The sequence below is a fragment of the Monodelphis domestica genome, chromosome 6, assembly GCF_027887165.1.
Source record: "Monodelphis domestica isolate mMonDom1 chromosome 6, mMonDom1.pri, whole genome shotgun sequence".
Lineage (NCBI taxonomy): Eukaryota > Metazoa > Chordata > Mammalia > Didelphimorphia > Didelphidae > Monodelphis > Monodelphis domestica.
The window spans coordinates 31,897,740-31,919,290 of NC_077232.1; the positions used below are offsets into that span (position 1 = coordinate 31,897,740).

At 45.3% G+C, this 21,551-nt stretch overlaps 1 protein-coding gene across 1 annotated transcript in view; it reads right to left on the reverse strand.

Annotated features, from left to right (window-relative positions):
- Positions 1–2,286: 2,286 nt before the first annotated feature.
- HSD17B12 (hydroxysteroid 17-beta dehydrogenase 12) overlaps positions 2,287–21,551 on the reverse strand; it is a 153,516-nt gene continuing 134,251 nt past the window's right edge. The window contains exons 8-11 of the mRNA XM_001367642.4: positions 18,626–18,707; positions 14,310–14,375; positions 3,815–3,964; positions 2,287–3,069 (exon numbers count right to left, since the gene is read on the reverse strand). Of these exons, the coding sequence (XP_001367679.1) occupies positions 2,962–3,069; positions 3,815–3,964; positions 14,310–14,375; positions 18,626–18,707 (406 nt within the window). The 3' untranslated portion in view covers positions 2,287–2,961. The remainder of the gene's footprint in view (positions 3,070–3,814; positions 3,965–14,309; positions 14,376–18,625; positions 18,708–21,551) is intronic.

Here is a 21,551-nt window from a genome sequence, read left to right on the forward strand (position 1 = left end):
CTGCAGGAACAAAGAGAAACATCTGGAAACGGAGGCTGGACTAGATAACATAGATTGGTGCGTCCTGACCTCTTCTTCTGCTAAGGTTTGGCTTAGCATCTGGGAAGCCAACCATGGTAAAATGAGGAGGTGCAATGCTTGGTGCTTATACCAATGACCAACATTTATTAAGCACCTATCGTTGTGCTAGGCTATGCATTAAGCCCTAGGAGTACAGGAGAAAAGGCAGTCCCTGCCCTCAAGGAGCTCATAGTCTAAAGAGGAGGGAGGATGACTATACAGGGCAGCAAGATAGTACAGTGGCCTGAGTACCTGGCCTGGAGGCAGGAAGACCCAAGTTCAAATTACCCTCAGCTGCTTACTAGTTTTATGACCCTGGGCAAGTCACTTAACCCTGACTGCTTTAGTTTCTTCATCTCTCAAATGAGCTGGAGAAGGAAACAGCAAACCACTGCAGCATCTTTGCCAAGAAAATCCAAAATGGGGACTTGAAGAGTGGGACACGACTAAACAACAAAAATTACTGTATGATGAAAGAGTATCAAAGTGGTGCTTACACAATTGGGTCACAGAAGTGATGATGGCTTCTGAGATCTTCTGGGGATTTCCCAGAGAGAATCCGTTTCCTAATGTGACCACGAAAATATAGGTTCAAGACTTTGAATTGCCAAAACTGTAAAGATAATTTTAGTGTCTTGAATTAAATCAAAAATAAGTGGTCGCCATGGGAAAAATTGCCAAATATGAAATACCAAAGTCAGCTGGGTTTTATGGAGATTTTAATTAATACAAATCAAGGAATTAAGGAAAGGGAAAGAGACAGAGTAAGAGGAAATAGTAAGAAAAGGCTAGGGCCTAGGCCAATGGCCTAGGCCTTTTCTCTTTAAGAGAGAAACTAAGTCAGTCTTTAATCACTCACAAGATCTTTCCAAGCAAAACTCTAGTGTTCAGAGACCCAGCAGCCTCCTCTGACTCCTGACCTCCAATTCAGCCTCCAAAGCTGAACTAAATCGAACTACCTTGAATTGGTTCAGACAATCCCCTTAAAGAGAAATTTCTCTTGTGTCACCTCCCCTAAATTTTCACATCTACCAATCACAGCAGATGCTTTTCCTAGGATAGCCCATTCTTAGTTTTTAGGTCTCACCTTCCCTGGGTAGATTATATCTTCTGAGTACTTCACACCTCTTTGTTAAGCTTGCCCCCTGAAAGGTGCCTGACCTTTCAGTGATTAATTTGGCCTTCATAGGTACTTAGCACCCTTTTGTATTAGATCTAAAAATAGACCTAGCTTAAGGGCTTTTGCCTCACTATAAGTATGGGTTACATACTTTTTCATTGTTCAGTAAGGAGTTTACAATTTTATCTTCCCCTAAAGTATGCCTAAGTATGGGTGGAGTAATGTTAGAGTTCCCAATACATTCCTGAACAAGTACCTCCATTGTGTAAATGGGGAATAACCTTAACCATAACCTTAAGATAATGTTCCAAGGTAGAGTCTGAGAAAATTTAAGATTCACACTAATGGCAATCAAAGGCAACAATGGAATATGTGTCCCCGCTGCCAGCAGACCACTCTTACATGCCAACAACCCCATCCATGGGGAGGTTGTTCATTTTTACCCTCTTTAGTCTCTTTTAGGTGTGGTTATGTTTAAAAAGGCAGAAGGATGGGCAGCTGGGCAGCACAATAGGGAAGAGTGCCAGGTCGGGAGTCAGGAGGCCCTGGGTTCTAATGTGGCCTCAGACACTTCCTAGCTGTGTGACCTTGGGCCAGTCTGGTAAGCCCACCCTTCCCTCTCTTCTATCTTGGAACAGATGCTTGACATCAGTTCTAAGGCAGAAGGTCAGGGTTTAAAAAGGCATCAGAGGAAGGAAAGTCTCACCCCATCCCCACAGACCATGAGAGTTCATCCCACCCAAGCCTCTTCCTGACAGAAGAGTAAATGGAGGCCTCTGAGCTTGTCTGAGGTTTTTCTTTCCATTATTCCACAGCTGCTCCCATCAGCCACGAGTGTATTCTTTAAGGAAGGTTCCCTTCCGCTATGCCCAGTGAGTGGCAGCCCCCGAGCCCCAGTCACCGGGTCCCTCATGCTGCTAAAGACCTGGCATGAGCTGCAAGCTCTTGTGGGTGTTTTCTGTGATCTAGAGCCTCTCAGAGTTTTTTGTGTCGATGTTTCAATTGTGAGTTGGGGAGAATAAGCATGAGTTAGAGACAAGGGCGTGGGCCAGCATCACGTCCCAGAAACAAGACCACCAGCAAATAAAGTCAGCCAACAAGGGGCATCGCCACAAGCTGTTTATTTAGTACTTGGCACAGGGCAGGCAGGCAAAGCCCAAAGTGCTTGGAACACAAAAATGGGGCCGCCCTGCCGCCTCAGTGACCGTGCAGAATAGACAGAGTTTTAAGAGATCTCAGGGGGCCTCCCCTCTCAATTTTCCCCAACTATCCCTTGGAATGGCTAAGACTGAAGGACGGCCAGGCTGTAACTTAGCAAGTACAACTTGGGACAATACAAATGATGTCCAGACACTCTGAGGAGCACAAAGCCGGGTGAAAGGGAGATTTGGGGATCCTCTGCCAGTGGTTGATGAGTTAGTATGTAGTAACTATTCGAAGTAAAAACCCACAGTCATTCTATGAGTTATCAAGCAGTTCCCCCACAATCCACCCGGATCCCCTCCCCATTAGCCTGATTCTGTTTTATTTTCCAATTAAAGATCCCCCTCCCCAACCCCACTGAGATATGGTCTTGGAAATTTCCTACTCTGGCCAACTTGTGTCAAGAAAGCAGTCCAAGGCAAGAGCCCCTAGAAATAATTTTTGTTTTCTCTTCAAACGCAACAGCATTTCATCCAATTCCTAAATTAAAAAGTGGTAACTGGAGATTTCAGAAGTGTTTCGCAGAGCACATGGATACACTGGACTGTGCTGGACTTCCCAGATGGGCTCCTCCCAGGTTAGGCTTTCTTGTGCTTCTTCAGGTAGTGAGCTCTCGATCCTTTGTTCACAGAGTAAGCAAGTTTCATGGAAAGCCATGAAGGCAACAGGCAGGAGAGAAACCAGCCCTGGAAAGCAAAAAGATAAAGAGGTTCTAAGCCAGCCTCCTCCGATGAGGATCTCCCTGGGGTAGATCTTGCCTCTCTCACACTTCTGGGCACAGGCCACGCTGGTGATGGGTCTCTGCCCCCCAGCCTTGGCTGCTGCTCTGACCACAAGCACGGAGTCTCTTGACTTCCACAGGAAGGATTTCTACACCAGAGGAACCTGCCAGAGTTCCTGCCCCGGTGCAGCCTGAGAACCTCCGGTCCCCTCCATGCAGGGGAGGCGCCACTGGGTTTTAGCAGAAATTCAAAATGGGGTCCCACGAAAGCATGTGGTTCTAAGTCCTCGACTACTGGTGGCAATCAGGCCTGACTCCGGGGCAAGGAGCTCCCTCTGCTAACCCAACCTTAGACTTGTGGGCTCTGAGAAACTACTAAGTAATTCAGCCAAAGTCACACTGACAGTATGAACAGAGGCAAGAACTGAGCCCAGGGCCTTCTGACTGACCCCAGGAGGTCAAGCTACTTCAATAAGAGTTTAAATTAAAGTTAGAAAAAACCCCTAACTGTGATTTTAAAAGTTATCCACTATTAAGGCTTTTTCCTCTTCAAGAACTAATTTCTTACTATGACTAAAAAGGACTTATTTTGCTACTGAACCCACTACTGCGTTACAGAAGCTCCGCCTATCAGAAACATTTTTAAAGTATCTTATTATAAAAAGACACTGAGATGGGAAACACTTTGTTCTCGATAAGGAACAACCCACCATAATGGCGTGGACCGGATAGCCATTGGTGCGGGACTGCAGGCCGACCGTCTTAATCGCAGACCTCACAAACGCCTCAGCTGACGGCTTGTCAAAGGTTGGCTTTCGGATTTTCGCCAGTTTCGTAGCCACGAAGTACGGTAGGACACTCTGGAAAACACGTACAGGGAGCTCGTGTGAGAAAGCGTCATGGTGCTGATCAGTATGTCAGCATATAGAATCCCCTCCCACGGACTGAGGCCCGCGGCTCTGGCAAATCTGTGTATCTGAGGTTCTCCGGGGGACTCGTTCTCCCTGTCCCCAAAGAAGGCACAGAATAGCACACAAAGAACCAAGGTGAGAAATAATCATCCCCAGGAGCCCAGCAGAGAAAAGAGGAGGAAAATGGCAGGAATAAGCCAAACTAAGGTTTCACCTGGGAGGCCAGAGTGGTCCAGGACAGGATGCTCTGACCCAAGAGATTCTGCACGAAATTATTAAGCAAAACCATTGAGGATCTCAAACTCCTGTAAAGGAAACCCTGGCAGCTCCCTCTCTGGTGGGCTAGATTAAGTCTGGGTGAAAGAAAGTACATTAAAAAGCTGGCCTTAGTGCAGGCACTTCCCGGTGACTAGGCTCATGGAGGCGTTTGTGCCGCTTCTCCTGTCTGATAGCGGGTTATACCGAGAGAGATGCATTGAGGGTGTCCCAGGGGCTGGGCACGCAGAAAGCCCTGCTCCATGCTATTTACCCAATGCCAGGCCATCCAGAAGAGGCCCCAGAAAGTCACAAATAGTCAGAGGCTCCCCGGCAGCTTGGCTTGGCCTGGGGAGGCAGCAATGGCCCAGAGGCCACTCGCCCAGAGATCATCCATCCAGCCTGGCAAAACCGCCCAACGCCTTGACTTTATTAATCCCTTATTCAGAGGGTCACAAACTCGGGATGTTGGTGAAATGGCTCCATCTCCCTTTAAATGTCCTGCCTCAGGACCACCAGGAAGGTACAAACAGCTTAGGAAATAGGACATTAAGTGTTGGCCGTTGCCACCCCTTCCCTAAGCCCTTCCACTTAAAGGAAAACAAAGTCCAAGGAATTTCAGGGGATGGTCCCTCTGCAGCTGGCACCTGGCAATACACAGACAGCATACTAATGGCCAGTGGCTAGAGGCCAAGAGGCTGCAGTGCCAGGCTGGGCCACTTGGTGGTGCCAAAGGCCAGCTCATCAACCAGGTGGGTGCTAGGCAGGTCTGCAGGCAGGTGAGGTCCTGAGAGAAGGCCAGGGTGGCAGCAGGCAGAGCTTAGCTGGAAAGGAGCCTAGAGACCATCTAATCTGATCCCCTCCTTTTACAGATAAGGAAATGGAGATCCAGAGAGGCTAAAGAGTTTATCTTCCTAAGGTTACCCCCAAAGAAGGTGAGAGCTGGATTCTGAGCCCACGTCCCTGGGTTTGGTTCTGTCCTGTTCAGCCCCAGCATCCCAGCCTATGTGGGGAGGACTTTGCTTCACTTGTAGCGGCTCCCTCTCCTCCAAAGGCCCCTTGCCTGAGTTCCTCCTTTCTGCAGGCCCACCATTAGGATATCAATTTCCATTTTGGCGTCCCCAGCACCAATCCGTGGGGCCGTGGGCACTGGAGGGGTGCTGGGTGAAGGGTCGGTAATTTGAACCAAAAGAGAAGCCCAAAATGTAAGAGTTGGAAGGGGGCACAGACACCACCAACATCCAAAACCCTTGAGCTCTGAGTAGGGAGGAAGAGGCTTCCAAAGGTTAATGGCTCTGCCCTGGCCAAACAGAAGACACAAGCGATGGAACTGGATTTCGTGCATGGAAAGAAGGACCAGGAGTTTTCCCAATGACAGCTTTCCTTTGCAATCAGAGCTTCCCAAGAATCACCCAATCCAGTCTCTGTCACTAGGGAGGGAGTTCAGGCCGACTCTCATGCTCCCTCCAATGGCAGAAATCCCACAAATCTCTTCTTCACTCCTCACCCAAAATGCCCCTTCTGGAGATTCAGAGTAGAGGCACAAATTCTGAAGAGGGGACCGATTTTTAACAAATTATAAACAAATAAAAGGTCCAGAAAAAAAACTAATAATTAGTTCAAGTGCCACAACATAAAACATTCCTCAAAAAGAAAACATGAACCAAATTTCATCTGATTCCAGATTCCGTTACTGTGTTCTGATAAAGGATGCATTTTGGAAATATGCCTTCGATTTAAAGCATTAGGTGCCTAATCTGGGCTAACTACTGTGCAAGGTGCTGGGGACACCAAAACAAAAACAACCACCCAGGCAACGAGGGGCAAACATTCACAGCAAAGCCCCAAATGCCCCAAGAACAATGGTGAATTTAGGGCTAAGCCTCAGAGTCCCGAGGAACGACAAATTAGAGCTGCAGAGCTGCCCCCCCTTTTAAATCAGAAGCAATCCTATTTTTATTAAATTATTACTAAGATGCATTTCTCCTCATAGTCTCCCAGAGCTAGAACTTGAAGGTACAATTCTCAACATTTTCAAGATTTTGCCACTTAAAACTGAATAAATGAAGACTGCTGTGATTGGATCTCGTCTTCTGAGGAATACATTATGCCTAGAAGTGGCAACTGATATCGATACAGGCCAAGAAACAGTTCTATCTGGTGAAGACAAGAGCATCTGAGACTGTAGCCAGTTCTTAGTAAATTGTATTAAACTAGCTAGTGCCCAAAGCAGATTTCATGCTAAGTGACATCCTCCCCACCTCAGAAGTCTTTTGGGGACCATTAGATCCAATAAAATCACTTCTGGTCATAGGGCTAGGATAGAGAGGAAGTGGGAAGCAAGCCTGATTAAGAGCCAGCAGGGGATAGAGTTCCGATGGGACTGGAGTTAGATGACTTCGGTATAAATCCTGGCCCTGACAATACTGTGTGATGTTGGGCCAGTCAGCTTACTCTGGCTACTCTGACTCTGAATATAGTAAGTGTCCTTTCCTCTGCAGGAAGCTGTCTAAACTCTGCAAGGTGACATTCGAGGACCCACCTCTCCGCCTCATCCACCAACATTAGCCTTCACACAGCAAGTGCTCTAGCCAAAAGAATCTACTGGCCATCCTCTAGACATGACTTGTCCTTTTCCCTACTGCCTACACTACGTTCAGCTCTATTTCATTTCCCATCCAGTCTCCAAGGCTTAAATCAAACCCTCCTTTCCCTGAGCTAGAAGGGCTATCTCCTGTCTCCTGTCCCCTAACATTTTGTAGCTTTCTCAGAGCACCTTCTACTTTATAGTATTCTTATTTGTATGTGTCTTACGCTCGCTAGATTATAAGCTCCTGGAGGGAAGGCAATATAGTCACCCCATCATGTTATACTTTATTCATCAACAGTGATAAGATTGTATGAAGCAATGACAATATTTCATCCAAAACTAATAAACACAAAAAAGGAATAAAAACTTCTTCTTCGTCTTTTTTTTTTTTAAACCCTTACTTCTGTCTTAGAGTCAATACCGTGTATTGGCTCCAAGGCAGAAGAGTGGTAAGGGCTAGGCAATGGGGGTCAAGTGACTTGCCCAGGGTCACACAGCTGGGAAGTGTCTGAGGCCAGATTGGAACCTAGGACCCCCCCATCTCTAGGCCTGGCTCTTAATCCACTGAGCCACCCAGCTGCCCCTAAAAGCTTCTTAAAAAAAAAAAAAGTCCATACCTTCTATCTAAGAATCAATCTATAGAAGTATCTGTTCTGAGGAAGAACAAGGAGGGCTAGGCAATTAGAGGTAAGTGACTCATCCAGGACCATACAGTTAAGGACGTGTCTGAGGCCAAATTTGAACCCAGGACCTCTAATCTTCAAGCCTGGCTCTATCCACTGAGCCACCAAGTTTCCCCAGAAAAAGAACTTCTTAAATCAAAACAATCAACCTCATATCATTGGAATACATTTTGAGTGGTTCTCTCCTTCTCAATTCTTTGACTGGTGCATTGCCTGATCAAATCAGAAAACCAAATCTGACCCAGTTCTCTAGAACTGAAACATAAAGGAACTTCCAAGTCAATGAAATTAATGGGGCCTTGATTAGCCAAAGCTGTACAAAGAAGACTCATAGAATTAAAAGATGCCAACTCTGGAACAAGCCCAAGATTGACCTCCTCAAATGAGGCTGTTTCTGGTTAAGAATAAGAAAGTCCATTTAATTCCCAGTCTTAATGGAAGACAATGATGTGAGGAGTCTCGGTTGGCACAACCTTCTTTGCTCTGGCTATAACACTAAGGATTTGGTTTCTCATCCCAGGAATAATCTGGTCTCTAAGCAGCTGCCATGGTCAAATGCCTTACCGATGCTGTTATCTACAAATTCCAGAAACAAATGTGGGTCAGTATCTTCCTCAAATAGGACAAGGCCTCTAGCCCAAATGAGGCTGGAATCACCCAGCATGAAACCATTCTTGCCGTGTAGTCTCCTAATAGCCAGGTGGAGAGCTCTGTCAGGTACATCCCACCTCCAGCTTCTTCAAAGGCCATCCAGGGGCTGCTCTGAGCTGCCGTGTCCAGGCCCACGGGCAGCTTCCCAAGGAAGGCAAGAGAAACGTGGGAAGAGTGGCAGGGACCTTCCTATCCCTTCTTAGCACTGAAGGAATATTTTTGAGGTAAATGAAATCACATCTTCACAAGACAGACTTACAACGTTGTCCTCAATTATGGAATGGGAAGAGATTTAAGTCTTGAGCTCACTCTGCACTTGCAGACGAGCTATGTGTGACAATAGCAACTCAATGCCTAGAGAGTCAGGGATGAGAGTAGAATCTCTCTGCAGAGATTCCTCAGCATCAGGAAGAGCAAGTTTCCAGTCCTGCCTCCAAAAAGCAGTCAATCTTCAGAGATGGAAGAGGTTTCCTCACATCTGCACTGGGAGCGCCCTACACCTTGGAAATCCCAGGGCTGCTCCATTTGATCCTGAATGATACTAAAGGCCAAAAATCTGGAGCCATGTCAAGCACTTGCTCTTAGGACTATTTCTATCAATAAAGTAAGCTATTCATCAGCATGTGGATTAAAGAATGGAATCATGCCAAATATGAATTCTTGACAAGGGAGAGAGCTTGAGTCTCCTCCTCCCCCATGGAAAAAAAATATTTATAGGAAAAGAGATAAGAAGGATGTAAAACAGAAAATGGCTTGGCCAGATGGAAAATGTGAACATTGGTTCCATGAAGGAAAATAACAAATCCATCTCCTCCATCCCCAAGGAAATAATACTAGTTTGAAAAATATTTTCTCCTAATGGGGGAGGTAGAAAGAGGAAGGGGAAGACGAAGAATAGCAAAGGAAGGAGAAGAAAGGGAACCTTTATTTAGGAAGAAAGGTAGTACAGTGGGTAGAGTGCTGGACCTGGAGTCTGGAAGGCCTGAGTTCAAGTTCACCTAAGACAGTGGTTCTCAACCTTTCTAATGCCGTGACCCCACAATACAGTTCCTCATGTTGCAGTGAGACCCCCAAACCAAAAAATTATTTTGGTGGCTACTTCAAAACTGCAATTTTGCTACACTACAGTTATGATTCGGGATATAAATACCTGATAGGCATTATGTTTTCTCATTGCTACAAATTGAGAGGTTGAGAACCACTGACCTAAGACACAAGTTCTGTGACCTTGGCAAATCCCTTGACCTTTGTCTGCCTCAGTTTCTTCAAATGCAAAATAGGAATAATAATACTGATCTCCCAGAATGGTTATAAGGATAAAATGAGATAATATCTGTAAAGCATTTTGCAAATTTTAAAGCTCTATATAAATCCTGGCTATTATTACTTATAAAGAAGCAGCATCACTTCTTAAAAGTCTGAAGGACTAAAATCTAGTTAACTCTTGTTCTCAGATACAGACTTGGTAAGTCCAAGCTTGATTACCCCTGAGATATACTGCAGCAGCAGGACCTCCAGGAGTGACGGCAGACACTTAAAAGGGATGTCTGAGCAAGGCCAATATCTCCAGGGAAACCACCAGGCAAAAATCCAAGTGCTGGAAGGGATGCTCAGAGGTTCTCTGAATCTAACCCCCAACCTGAAGCTTTCCTGTGATTATCGAGTCTCTGCTGGACTGCTTTTTGTGTTGTGGAGCTCACCACCTCCCTGGGATGCTCATCCTACTTTTAAACAGATTTGGCAGGAAGTTCTTCATACTGAGTGCTGCTTCCTGTAACTAGCTTAGAATGAGAAAATTATGTAGTTGGGACCCATGGAAGAAACAGAAGAACCCTGGAGAAATGTTCACCATTTTTTAACCATGTTCCATTCTATCAGAAATTCTTTTTTTGACCTTGAGTTACAACGTGCCACTGAAGGCCTCTTACTTGGGGCACTGACATATACACATAAATACGGGTACTGATCACACGCTTGCCCCAACGCAAACACTTGGCTTTCTGGCAATCCTGGCCCAGAGAAGGAGGGTATGGAGAAGCACCGCCCTGCATGGACGATCTCCACCTTTGGAGTCAGAAAAGGAGGATAAGAATGCTCCCCAAATGGGGTGCACGCAAAGCTAGCTCCCAAAGCCCACACAGCCCTTGGCTGCATCAACAAAGGAAGGCAAAGAGCACTTACTAAATGCTTCCTGCAGCAGAGTCCTGTGCTAAGCTTGGGGGGGGGGGGGTCTCTGCTCTCTAGGAGTGGGGGGGAGATAGCAGCAGCAAATTGGACAGAAATACAGAAAGACCTAGGGGCACGGCAGATAGTGAAGTACCTGCCTCCAACGTTGGGCCATTTGAGGGTGCCGAGGCCTCTGGAAGCTAGGAGGTCCCTCTTCCTGCCTCCCACGGCCCAGGTGGTTGAGGAGGTGGGAGCCACAGCACCTGTAGAGGCTGTTGCTAGGTTACACCTCCCCAGAGTCACTTCCTGGATGAAGGTTTGGAGGGCTGGACAAGAACAAGGCTCTATTGTCTAGGGCCGTGCTACTGTCATGAAGGCCCTTGGCTCTCGTGCTTGTCCAGGCAGTCCCAGGGCAGGGAGGGGGACAGAGATGATGAGGAGCTTCACTGCAAGGATGGCTCTCCTTGATGTCAGCAACAGAGGCCAGGCACCTGAGGCAGGGGCCAGTTGGACTAGGGTTCTAGGGCCGAGTCCTGGGTGATTTCTAGTTTGGTCTGAGAAAAGGAGATGATCAAAGTGGGGGTGACAGTTTGAGCCCACGCGACTTCCCATCTCTCCCTCAGAGAGGTCCCCCTGCCTACCCCAATGGGGGCAGCCGCTCAGGGGGCTGGGTGGGTGGGCATGGCAGCTCTCTTCTCCACAGAAGGGGGTTGTTCTACTGCAATGTAACAAATCTGCCAAGTCAGCCCACGTTAAGAATATTGTGGTTCAACTCCGGATGCCCCATTTTGGGGAGCACGCTGACTGACAAACTGGGAAAGTCTATAGGAGGACTGATAAGCCGCCAACTCGTGAGGAACTGGCATGCTTAACTTGAAGCCGAGGAGACACAGGGACCGGGATCACAGTTTTCAAGTACCTGAAGGGCTGTCTGAAGAAGAGGGATTAGACTCGTTCTCCTCAGCTCTACAGCGGAGAGCTAGAAGCAATGAGTGGCAGACGCAGACAGGCAGATTTCAGCTTGATGTGAACAAGGTTTCCTCGTAATTAAAGCTATCCTGAAGTAGAACGGACAGCTGTCCTCCTCCCTCCTCGGGGCCACCTGGGACAGATGAGACCCTCGAGATCCCCTCCAATGCTGGGACGTGGGTTTGAGCTTTTCCATTTACTAGAACTGTGACCTGTGGCGAGTCCCTTCAGAGAGCCCTGGCCCTTCACCAGTAAAAGAAACTTCGTTGTTGTGACAAAACACACAGAAAGCCTTCCCTTCTCGGTTACCCTCTAGCTCATCTGTGCGCCTCATGACGTATGTGCTACCTCCCCCATTAGAACACAAGCTCCTTGTGGGCAGGATCGGTGTTGCTACCCAGGGTCTGGCACACGGCTGGTGCTAGTCAAGGACTATGCCCATTTGGAGTATCCCTCTTGCTTCCCTAGTTACTACTTTAGGGATCAATGATTTTCTAGGTGTGGGCAGTCCTTCCACTAGGGTGGGTTAAAATTCCTCTATGTCTCAGCCTAACTTCTCAGAATTCTGGTGGGCAAGCTAGTCACACACACGCCCCAGGGCCCTGCAATCCACTGGAACAGCCTTTAGGAACCAGGGTCATTTGGTCATTTCTACAGGATGACACAATGACACAAAGGACAAAAGCGGTGCAATAATTCCTTATCACATAAACAATGTAGTAACATCCTAACAATTTACTTTTCAATCAAGAAGCCAAAGCAACTGGGGGAAAAAGGGATATTAATGTAATGGCACATAAAATGAAAGCCCAGATCACAGAGTTGGAAGGCTGATCCTGGAGAATATCTAATTTAACTCCCTTAATAGATGAGGAAACTGAGGCCCTAAGAGGGTAAAATGGCTTCCTCGAGATCCTTTTACCAGTAAATGACAGAGGTGGAATTCAGGGCTTTGGATTTCTTCAAATCTAGCATCTCCCAGGAAGATCTAGAAAACAGTGGCCTATCCACAAGTGCACTGGGGCATGCAGGTAGAGATTTGAATGCAGGAGGACAGGAACCGGGGTATAGGCATTCAGACGAGCAGGATTGCCAAAACATACAACACAAGAACTGAGGTACTAGACCAAGTCAGGGTCACGCTGACTCCATGAGTAGATTTACCAGATAATAACATTCCCACTCCCAGCAGACAAAACAGTTCCAGTTTTCCTTTGCTCTGCCCAAGGAAGACACAAAGAGAAAGGCACATGGACTTCACAATCTGATAGGTAGTTTTGAACTGTTAGGGAGCCTGGGGACTCATCCCTGTTCATCCTACTCTGCTGTACCAATAACTGCCTAAGTCTGGGGTATACCTGATCGGTTTCCAGAGCTGCCCTGACAGAAGAGCCTGGATCCCAGAAGGGACAACTAGCTTTCACAAACAGCAGCTAGGGAACATGCTAGCAATCTTCAAGTTCAAATGGTGGATGGATAGGAGAGAAATGAAGACATGCTTGCTTGGACCCAGGAGGCAGAGCCAGGAACCAAGTTTGGAAGCTGCACATATGGAGAGTCACCTGAAATTCAACGCAGAGGGCATCTAGGTTGCTCAATGGATAGAGAACCAGGCCTAGAGAAAGGAGGAGTTGGCTCAAATGTAGCCTCAGATACTTCCCAGCTGTGTGATCCTGGGCAAATCACTTAATCCCCATTGCCCAGTCCTTACCACTCTTCTACCTTGGAACCAATACACAGTATTGATTCTAAGACAGAAGGTAAGGGGAGAGGAGGAGGTAAGGTAGGAGGGAGAGGGAAAGAGAGATACTTAATCTGAGGGGAATTCTGCTTTCAGCAGCCAAGATGTGGAGTAAAGAATGTCCTGAGCTGGCTCAAACCTACATCCAAACAAGCACCAAGACAAATGAGTGCCTCAAACTAAATTTGGGGGCAACAGAGGAAAAACTCGCTGACAATTAGCATAGGCTGGATCCTGGAGGTGATCAAGCAGAGGTCAGAGAACTACTTGGTGCAAATGGAATAGAAGATCCTTTCTTGGGCACAGATTTTGCCTCCAATCTTGAGAGTTGGAGACAGTCCTGCTCTTACTTCAAAGTCCACAATAATAAACTCTGGCAGGACACTTGCACATTCCCAGAGGAGTATTTGTTCATGCACTTCAGGGTGGCTATCTCATGGGCCATTATTATGCTGTGCTCTCAGCCAGTGCTCAGTAGCTGAGAGTTGCACCATAGATTCTATGGATTCCCACCCCCATGGCACTGCCAATTGTCAGAGCATTGTTGCTGCCACAGATTTCTGAGATATTACTGGGTGATTAGATCAGAGCGCATTCTAAATGTCATCCCAGCATCCAGCCTTGGCTTCAGTGCAATAAAACACTGGTCCCTGATAAGAGTGTTTATTCCTTTTGTTTTTAACTGCAGCCCTTGTGGCATACACAGACCTGAAGGCTAACTGCTCAGTGGTGAGCACATCTGAATTCTAATCCAAAGGACCTAGGTTCCAGTCATTCACTGGTGGGCAGAAGTCTTCACAGAGCTGGCCAGTACAGGAGAAGAGAAGACTGGATTCAGGTTCAGAGGTGCTGGGTTTACACTGAGCTCTTCTACTTATAACCTGTTAAGACCTTAGGCAAGTGATTTCCCCTTTCTGGGATTCTTCCCTTTATCTCTCCAGTGAGGGGATAACTCCATGGAACTGAAGGTCCCTTCCAGCTTTAAACCTTCCCAATTCTGCTTAAATCACTTCCATGAGGCCCTTAGTTTGATCTGGGGTATGGATGTCCACTTAAAAGTTTGGGGGAGAATTTTTTGGGTTGTCCCGGCACAAGCCAAAGGGAGCCTATATCTTTAATGGCATTAACGTCACATTCACTTACTTGGGAATATGATTTCCTTTCGTTGCCAGGACAGCCACGGTTGCTGTGGCGACCGCCCAACAACAGGGATGCTTCGCTGAGACAAACCCCACTCACCTGCACAATGATGCCCTTGCTCCTGTATTCCACATGGAGGCACTGGGAGAAGAAATCGACAAAAGCCTGCATGGGGCGGGGAGGGGGAGGAGAAAACACATAGATGACATCAATCGGCTGATTTGTTGTCTTGGAAACGGGAGATAATCTGGCAACCAGGGAACATGAGAGTTCCTCATCATTCGTTTTACTTTAGATAAAGATGGAGAACCTCATAAAGTACGATACAAAAAATATCCAGTCTGCTGCTGAAGCAAAGCCATCCAATGGGCTTCTTGTTAAATACATTATTCTAGTCAAATTGAGATTCAGTTGGAAGAAGTCCTAGGGATCCAGTCTGATATGGTTTCATGAGGCCTTGACTTCCTGGTGTTACCATTTGCCATCTAGGTGTCTCTAGACAAGCAACTTAATCTCTTAGAGTCTCAGTTAGCTCATCAGTAACATGAAAATAGCAGGACTCTAGCCAAGGGAGTGGGCTCAAATATGAGCGATCGTGTGAGAAATGTTTGAAAAATCATCATCACCCATCTGTGTACGGTGGAGGTAGTTTGGCCATTTGTAGAACATAATGGTCCCAAAGTCCATTAATTTTACAATTCTCTTGCTTTCCAAGAAGTTTGTTTTATTTCTAGCTAATAAGAGATACAATCCCTCTCCTCCCATCACAACATAAGCAAAAACATAGTTGGAATTCTGTTTCATTTGGCTCTAAGAGATGGGGAGAAATAAGCTCTCAGAGCTAAAAGAACTTAGATCAACAGTCAAGAGTTCTCTGGGGAGAGAAGCCCAGCAAGTGCAGACAGAGGAGAGAACATGTCCTGCTTTTCCCAAAACAACAATAATCCAAAGTCCCCTGTTGGGAAGCTAAGAGGATTTTTCTAAAGAAGCGTCTGCCCCGCCTCTGCAGCCCTGGTGCCCAGGACATGCCTGGCACACATGTAGGAAGGGCTCTAGACATGCCTGTTGGGCACATGAATCCATCATGACTCTGCAAGGTTCCAGCACTGTGGCAGAGCTGGAGGCAAGTCTGAGTACATTAAGCTTTAAAGGGGTGTCCCATCGTAGAGCCTCAAGTGTGTGCACATGGGTGTTTCACCAAGAGAATGTCAGCCCAGGACAAAAGCAGCCCCAAGGAAGGGGAGGGGCAAGGAGGGAGGGGGAGGAAAGGGAGGGAGAAAGAAGGGAAAAGAGAAACAGAGAGGGAGGGAGAAGGGGAGAGGAGGAGGAAGAGACAGCAAGGGAGACAAACAGAGAGTGAGAGACAGACAGACAGAGACACAGAGAGAGATGGGGGAGGGAGGGAGGGAGGGAGAGAAATGGAGGGAGAGAGGGAGAGGGAGAGGGGGGAGAGAAAGAGAGAGAGAGAGAGAGACAGAGAGAGAGAGACAGAGAGACGGAGAGACAGAGAGAGAGAGAGAGACAGAGAGAGAGAGAGAGAGAGAAAGGGGAGAGAGAGAGACAGAGAGACAGAGAGAGAGAGAGACAGAGAGACAGAGAAACAGAGAAACAGAGAGACAGAGAGACAGAGACAGAGTTAGTTTGTGTGTGGCTTCAAAAGAGAAGCAGCTGTTGCAGCATTCCAGCAGTTGCATAAACCAAGGAAAATGTTTGCACTGCAGGCAGCATTTGGATTCTCTTCCTTTCTCAACTCCACTAACCTACTAAAGCCAGGCCCACCCCACTTCCCCAAAGGCAGGCCACCTTTCAGCTCTTTAAGTGAGCATCCTTCAATCAGAGTATTGTGTCACCAGTTTCCTCTTACAGAAAATGAGGCCCCTACACAGACCTCCCAGCTATGCTCTGTGTGTGAAGATGGCAGAAGGAATGACTCCTGGCAGGACATGCACTCTGACTCTTCCCCACCCATGGGGATGCCCCAGCATGGGGATGGGCCACAGAGAGTCATCCATACTCCTCATGGACTGTGTGTGCATGAGAAGGCTCTAATTCTGTAGCCATGGAAGGAAGCTATCAAGACCATTAGTTGGATCTTCTGGGCCACATGGCTGGAGCCCCAGGGAACTGAGTACTTCTTACCCATAGGCCAGTGGCCTTTCCAGGAGCCCAGCCTGATACTTCCTTATTTAACTGACCTTTGCTCTCAATAATGTTGCATGAGCAAGAGTTTCTGTGGAAGGGGGCAGCTGGGTGGCTCAGTCAATAGCGAGCCAGATGGGTGGTCGTAGGTTCAAATTTGGCCTCAGACACTTCTTCCTATCTGTGTGACCCTGGGCAAGTCACTTAATCCCCATTGCCTAGCCCTTATTGCTCCTTTGCCTTAGAACCAATACATAGTACTGATTCTCAGATGGAAGGAAAAAGTTTTAAAAAAGCTTCTGTGGATTTGGTATGTTTTTCCTACACATATAACTTGCACAATGCCATCATATTGAAATAGTAAAAAACGGAGATATTTAAATGTGAAAAACATCTGTTTGCAATTTTCTTTTTCTATTAAATGAAGCATTACCTTTCTTTAAGAATATGTCTTGATAAGATGTCTGATATGGCATTAATAAACTTTAGGGAAAAAGCTAAATTTCAAAGCAGCTGTTCTTATTGAATAAAAGCCAAAGATAATTTCCCACAATTCTCCTGTAGTGCTATCTTGTCACAGGTCACACTCTCCGAGTTCTTCCAATTTATCAGATTAAAAATTAATCCAATAAGTTTTGATAAAATGTTATAAAAATCAACTTGAATGTGATTAATAGAATAAATGGCCCTTTTCCTATTTCTAAATATAAATTTAGAAAAAGACATAATTCCTCATTAATTTCAATAGAAAAGCATGCTAAATAGACTAACAAACTCCTCTCCACTTCAAAAAAAAAAAAGGTTTTTGAATCTCTTCCATGCACTGGATTCACAGCCCATCAGAGTAATTAGATTCGCTTATATTTCTCAACTTGTTCCCATCACAGACTTCATGATATCGAGCTGCCCTTGTATGTGAAGATGACATACCGAGAGCAATGAGTTTACTCTGGCTGGGAAGATGGCTTTAGGCTGACTGATCCAGCTTCTCTAGTTTCTACCCTACACTGACCATTGGCCCACACTGAAGAGCTGGTGCCCAGGGTTGAGAGAACGGCCCTAAGAAGAGAAAGGCTGGCAGGGCCATGTGGAATATGACTATCTGCTAGGTCTCAAGACACCAGACTCATGGCCACCACAGACAACTCGAGCAGAGGCCCAGCAGAGGCCCAGCGTCCAAGGCTCCCTGTCATTTAGCAGCAATGACCACAGTGCTACACTGTAGGTACTTAGATAATAGCCAATAAGCAAAGAAACAACATACAGTTTTGGGTGGAGGGGTTCACTCTTACCTTCTGTTCTAGAAGGGCTATGCAATTAGGATTAAGTGACTTTTCCAGGGTGATACAGCTAGGAAGTGTCTAAGGCAAAATTTGAACCCAGGTCTTCCCAACTCAAGGCCTGGCATTCTGTCCACTGTGCTACCCAGCTGCTCCTATAAGCCAGGACTTGAAACTTGTTTTAAAAACCTTCCTGGGCTGCATGTAGAGATTACAACTGGTTTGTATGCAGAAAGTATCATCACTGCTATGGAAAAATGAGTCTGCAAGGACCCAGAGAGGTGGGTTTGACCCTCTTCTATATCAGCCATAGGATGATTAGACTGTAAGCTTTATGGAAGCAGGGCTATGTCTTACATAAACTTTGTTTATTCCTTAGAATTAAGTAGAGCACTTTGCACACAGTAGGCACTAAATAAATGTTTACTGAATGAAAGAAAAGGTACCAAAACAAGTTGTTGTGTGTTAAAAGAAATGTACAATTCAGATGTTCCTGAACTTGGGATAACACCTAGATAGAAATTTCCTTTCAACAGAAGAATTGAAAATTCAGGTTTTCACATATGCCATACTAGGTTAAGATTATGAATCTGTGGTCAAACTCGATTGGTGTTCTTTCCCTGCCAAAAGGAGCAAAGGAAATTTTGTTTTTTCTTTCCAGCTCATTTGAAAATGGACAAGAATACATACACAAGGAGTTAAAATTTCATTAGTATGGACATTTAATCTACCAATACAGACCACAATTAATCTATGATTTTAGTAGCTAAATCCTGGGGGATCCGCCTAAAACCTCAAACATTAAGTGACTTGGTCCAGGTAAAGGTCAGAAGTGGGATTTGAACCCAAATCTTCCTGAAACAAAGTCTAGCAATCTATCCACTCTGCTATTCTTCCAAGAATGAAACCTCAAGAAATGCAAACTTACATCATTTTAAATTAATATATCTTTTGCAGAATATTCTAATAACTTTTCCCCCCCCAAAGAAACTTTACCTTGGTCGCAGAGTAAATAGTCAGCAATGGAGCTGGCAGCATGCCACTAGCAGATGAGATATTCAAAATTGCCCCTTTCGATCTAAAAAGAAAAGGAAAAGATAGACTAGGTAAGAGTAATGACAATCACTCACGTCTGGATGTTTATTTTATGACTACTTTCCCCAGAGCAATGCTACAAAGTATATAAGTCCTGGTCTCTACATTTTATGATGAGAAAGCTAAGGCTCAGCAGAGCGCACAATAAAGGCTACTTCTTCTTAAGTGCTGGTACAGACAAGTATCAATTTGAAACTTCACTTCATCATGATTTACACAGATTTAAAGTAACCCATGGTCCCTGCTATAGCAGCACCTTTGATATGCCTGGGCATTTGGAGAGCTACAACCCTACCAACAGCAGCAGCCATTTCACTGAGATGTAGCTGCATTCCCTTTTTTTTTTTAAACCCCTACTTTCTGTCTTAATAACAATTCTAAGACAGAAGGGCAAGGGCTAGGGTCCACTCACTTTATTTCTTCTTCTTTTTTAATGTTATTTTTCAATTACATGTAGAAATAATTTTTGACAATAGTTTTCTGACATTTTAAGATTTTGATTCTCTCCATCCCTCCCTCCACTCTTCCCCAAGGAAATAAAGTGAAAGATGGCACACTTTGATCGGCAGTTAGACTCCAGAAGTTCCTTCTTTGGCTGGGGAGAGCATTTTTTTTTCTAAATCATGAATCTCTTGGGGTTACTTTGGAACCTTGTTTTGCTGATAATAGTTTAGTCCTTCCCAGGTGATCATCATACACTATTTCTGTTACTATAGACACTGCTCTCCTGGTTCTGCTCACTTCACTTTGCATCAGTACAGATAAGTATTTCTCGGTTTTTCTGAACTCATCCTGTTTATCATTACTTATGGTGCAATGCTATTCCATTATATACCAACAATATATATATGTAATATATAATGTTATATTTAATTAATATAGCTATATATAATTAAATATATGTTATATTTAATTTAATATATAATTAATAAATATATAATATATATTATAATTAATATACTGAGATTAAAATTAATATCCAATGACTCCAAGTATTATATTTAATAAGATTTATTAATAATCACTTGAAGTAGAAGAAATAAAAAGGCAAAAGTAAAGACCTGATTAAAGAGAAGTTTTCCCAGTCACACACGTGGAAAAAAAAAAGGAAGGCAGGGCCACACACAAACTTTATCTCCAAAACATAAGGACGTAACATGAGAACGAAAGTGGGATGCTGGTAGAGTCCTGGGGTATAGATTCTAATCATACAATACAATATACATATATGTATTAAATACACATGTACCACAACTTATTCAGCTATTCACCAATCAATGGATACATTCTTAGTTTTGGGCACCAAAAAAAAGAGAGATGCTAAAAAGATTTTTGTACAGGGGCATCAAGTGGATTGAGAGCCACGCCTAGAGATAGGAAATTCTGGGTTTAAATCTGGCCTCCAGATGCTTCCTAGTTAAATGACCCTGGGGAAATCACTTAACCTCCATTGCCTAGCCCTTACCACTCTTCTGCCTTGGAACTAATACACAATATTAATTCTAGAATAGAAGGTAAAGGTGTCTGTGTGTGTGTGTGTGTGTGTGTGTGTGTGTGTGTGTGTGTATTTGGGGAGCAGGGTACAAGTAGGTTGTTTCCCAAAATCTCTGATCTCTTTAGGATACAAATCCAGTAGTAGTATCTGCATTCCCTTTCAATTTCTGTCCCATTTGCATAGAGGTACAATCAAAGATAATTAGCACCTAAGGGTTTTCCTCCAAGGAGGGAATAATCAGTACTCTAAGATGGTCTACCTCTCCCACTGGACCTTTCCAATTCTAATGTTAGAAGAGTTTAAATTTCTTATGTGATAGGACTCAAAGCACCTTGTGCCACACATAGAGGATAAAGCTAGAAATTAGAGGTGCTCAAAAGGGAATGTCAGGAAATTAGTTAGAACTTAAACTGGAAGATTGGAGAGGGGGAGAGGACAGGATAGACATTGTATAGATGAAGGTGGGAGGTCATAAGCCATGTGTGGAGCAGCTGGTCCAAGCAATGACCTGCACTTCTGCCAGAGTCTGAGAGAGAGGAGGGGAAGATGGGAGATGAAAATAAGGATGCTGAGAGAAAGAGAATTGAGAAGCTCACAACAAAAGGCCATAAACAGTAAGATCCTCCCCAAGGAAGAGGTATGGAGAGTGGCAAGAGAGGAGATTTGGAATCGCTTCTAGGGGAGCCTCTTCGAGGGCACTGTCCCTGCTCCCGCAGCTCTGGACCTGCAGTTATGAGCCTGCTGACTCATTCTGAGGCTGCAGACTGCTATCCCTGAAGAACTGCCGTCTCTCCTCTTTATGACCCCTGGGCTTGGGCCAAGCCATTCTGCCATTCCTCAAACCTTCGATCCCATCTTGCTTCCATCTTCTGCACAAACATCCTTGCCACATGTACTCCCTTCCTGCCTCTACCACTTAGAATCCCTCCCTTCCCTCAAAGCTGCCCAAAGTTTCTGTCATGAGGATGGAGACAATGCCTGCCCAGTGCATCTCCAGATACAAGATCCAATGCCACTGGGAGGACTTCTGTGGAAGTCTTCTTCTGTGAATTCTAAGGTGGCCCACACAGCATGGTGCTCTTAGTGCCACTGCCATTACCACTGTTCTCTGACTCAACTCTCTTTAATTTAGCTTGATAACTGTTGGGTGCCTGTGAATGTGCAAGGAACCATACAGGTCCAAAAGAGACAAAAAGAGAATCCTTGGCAGCTCTTAAGGAGCTCCATCACTGCCACATCCTTGTGGGAAAAAAGACAAAAGAAAAGAAGTAAATACCATCTGGAAAAGCACTTGGTCCCCTTCCAGGCTCAGTCTCATCCTTCCCATGCCAT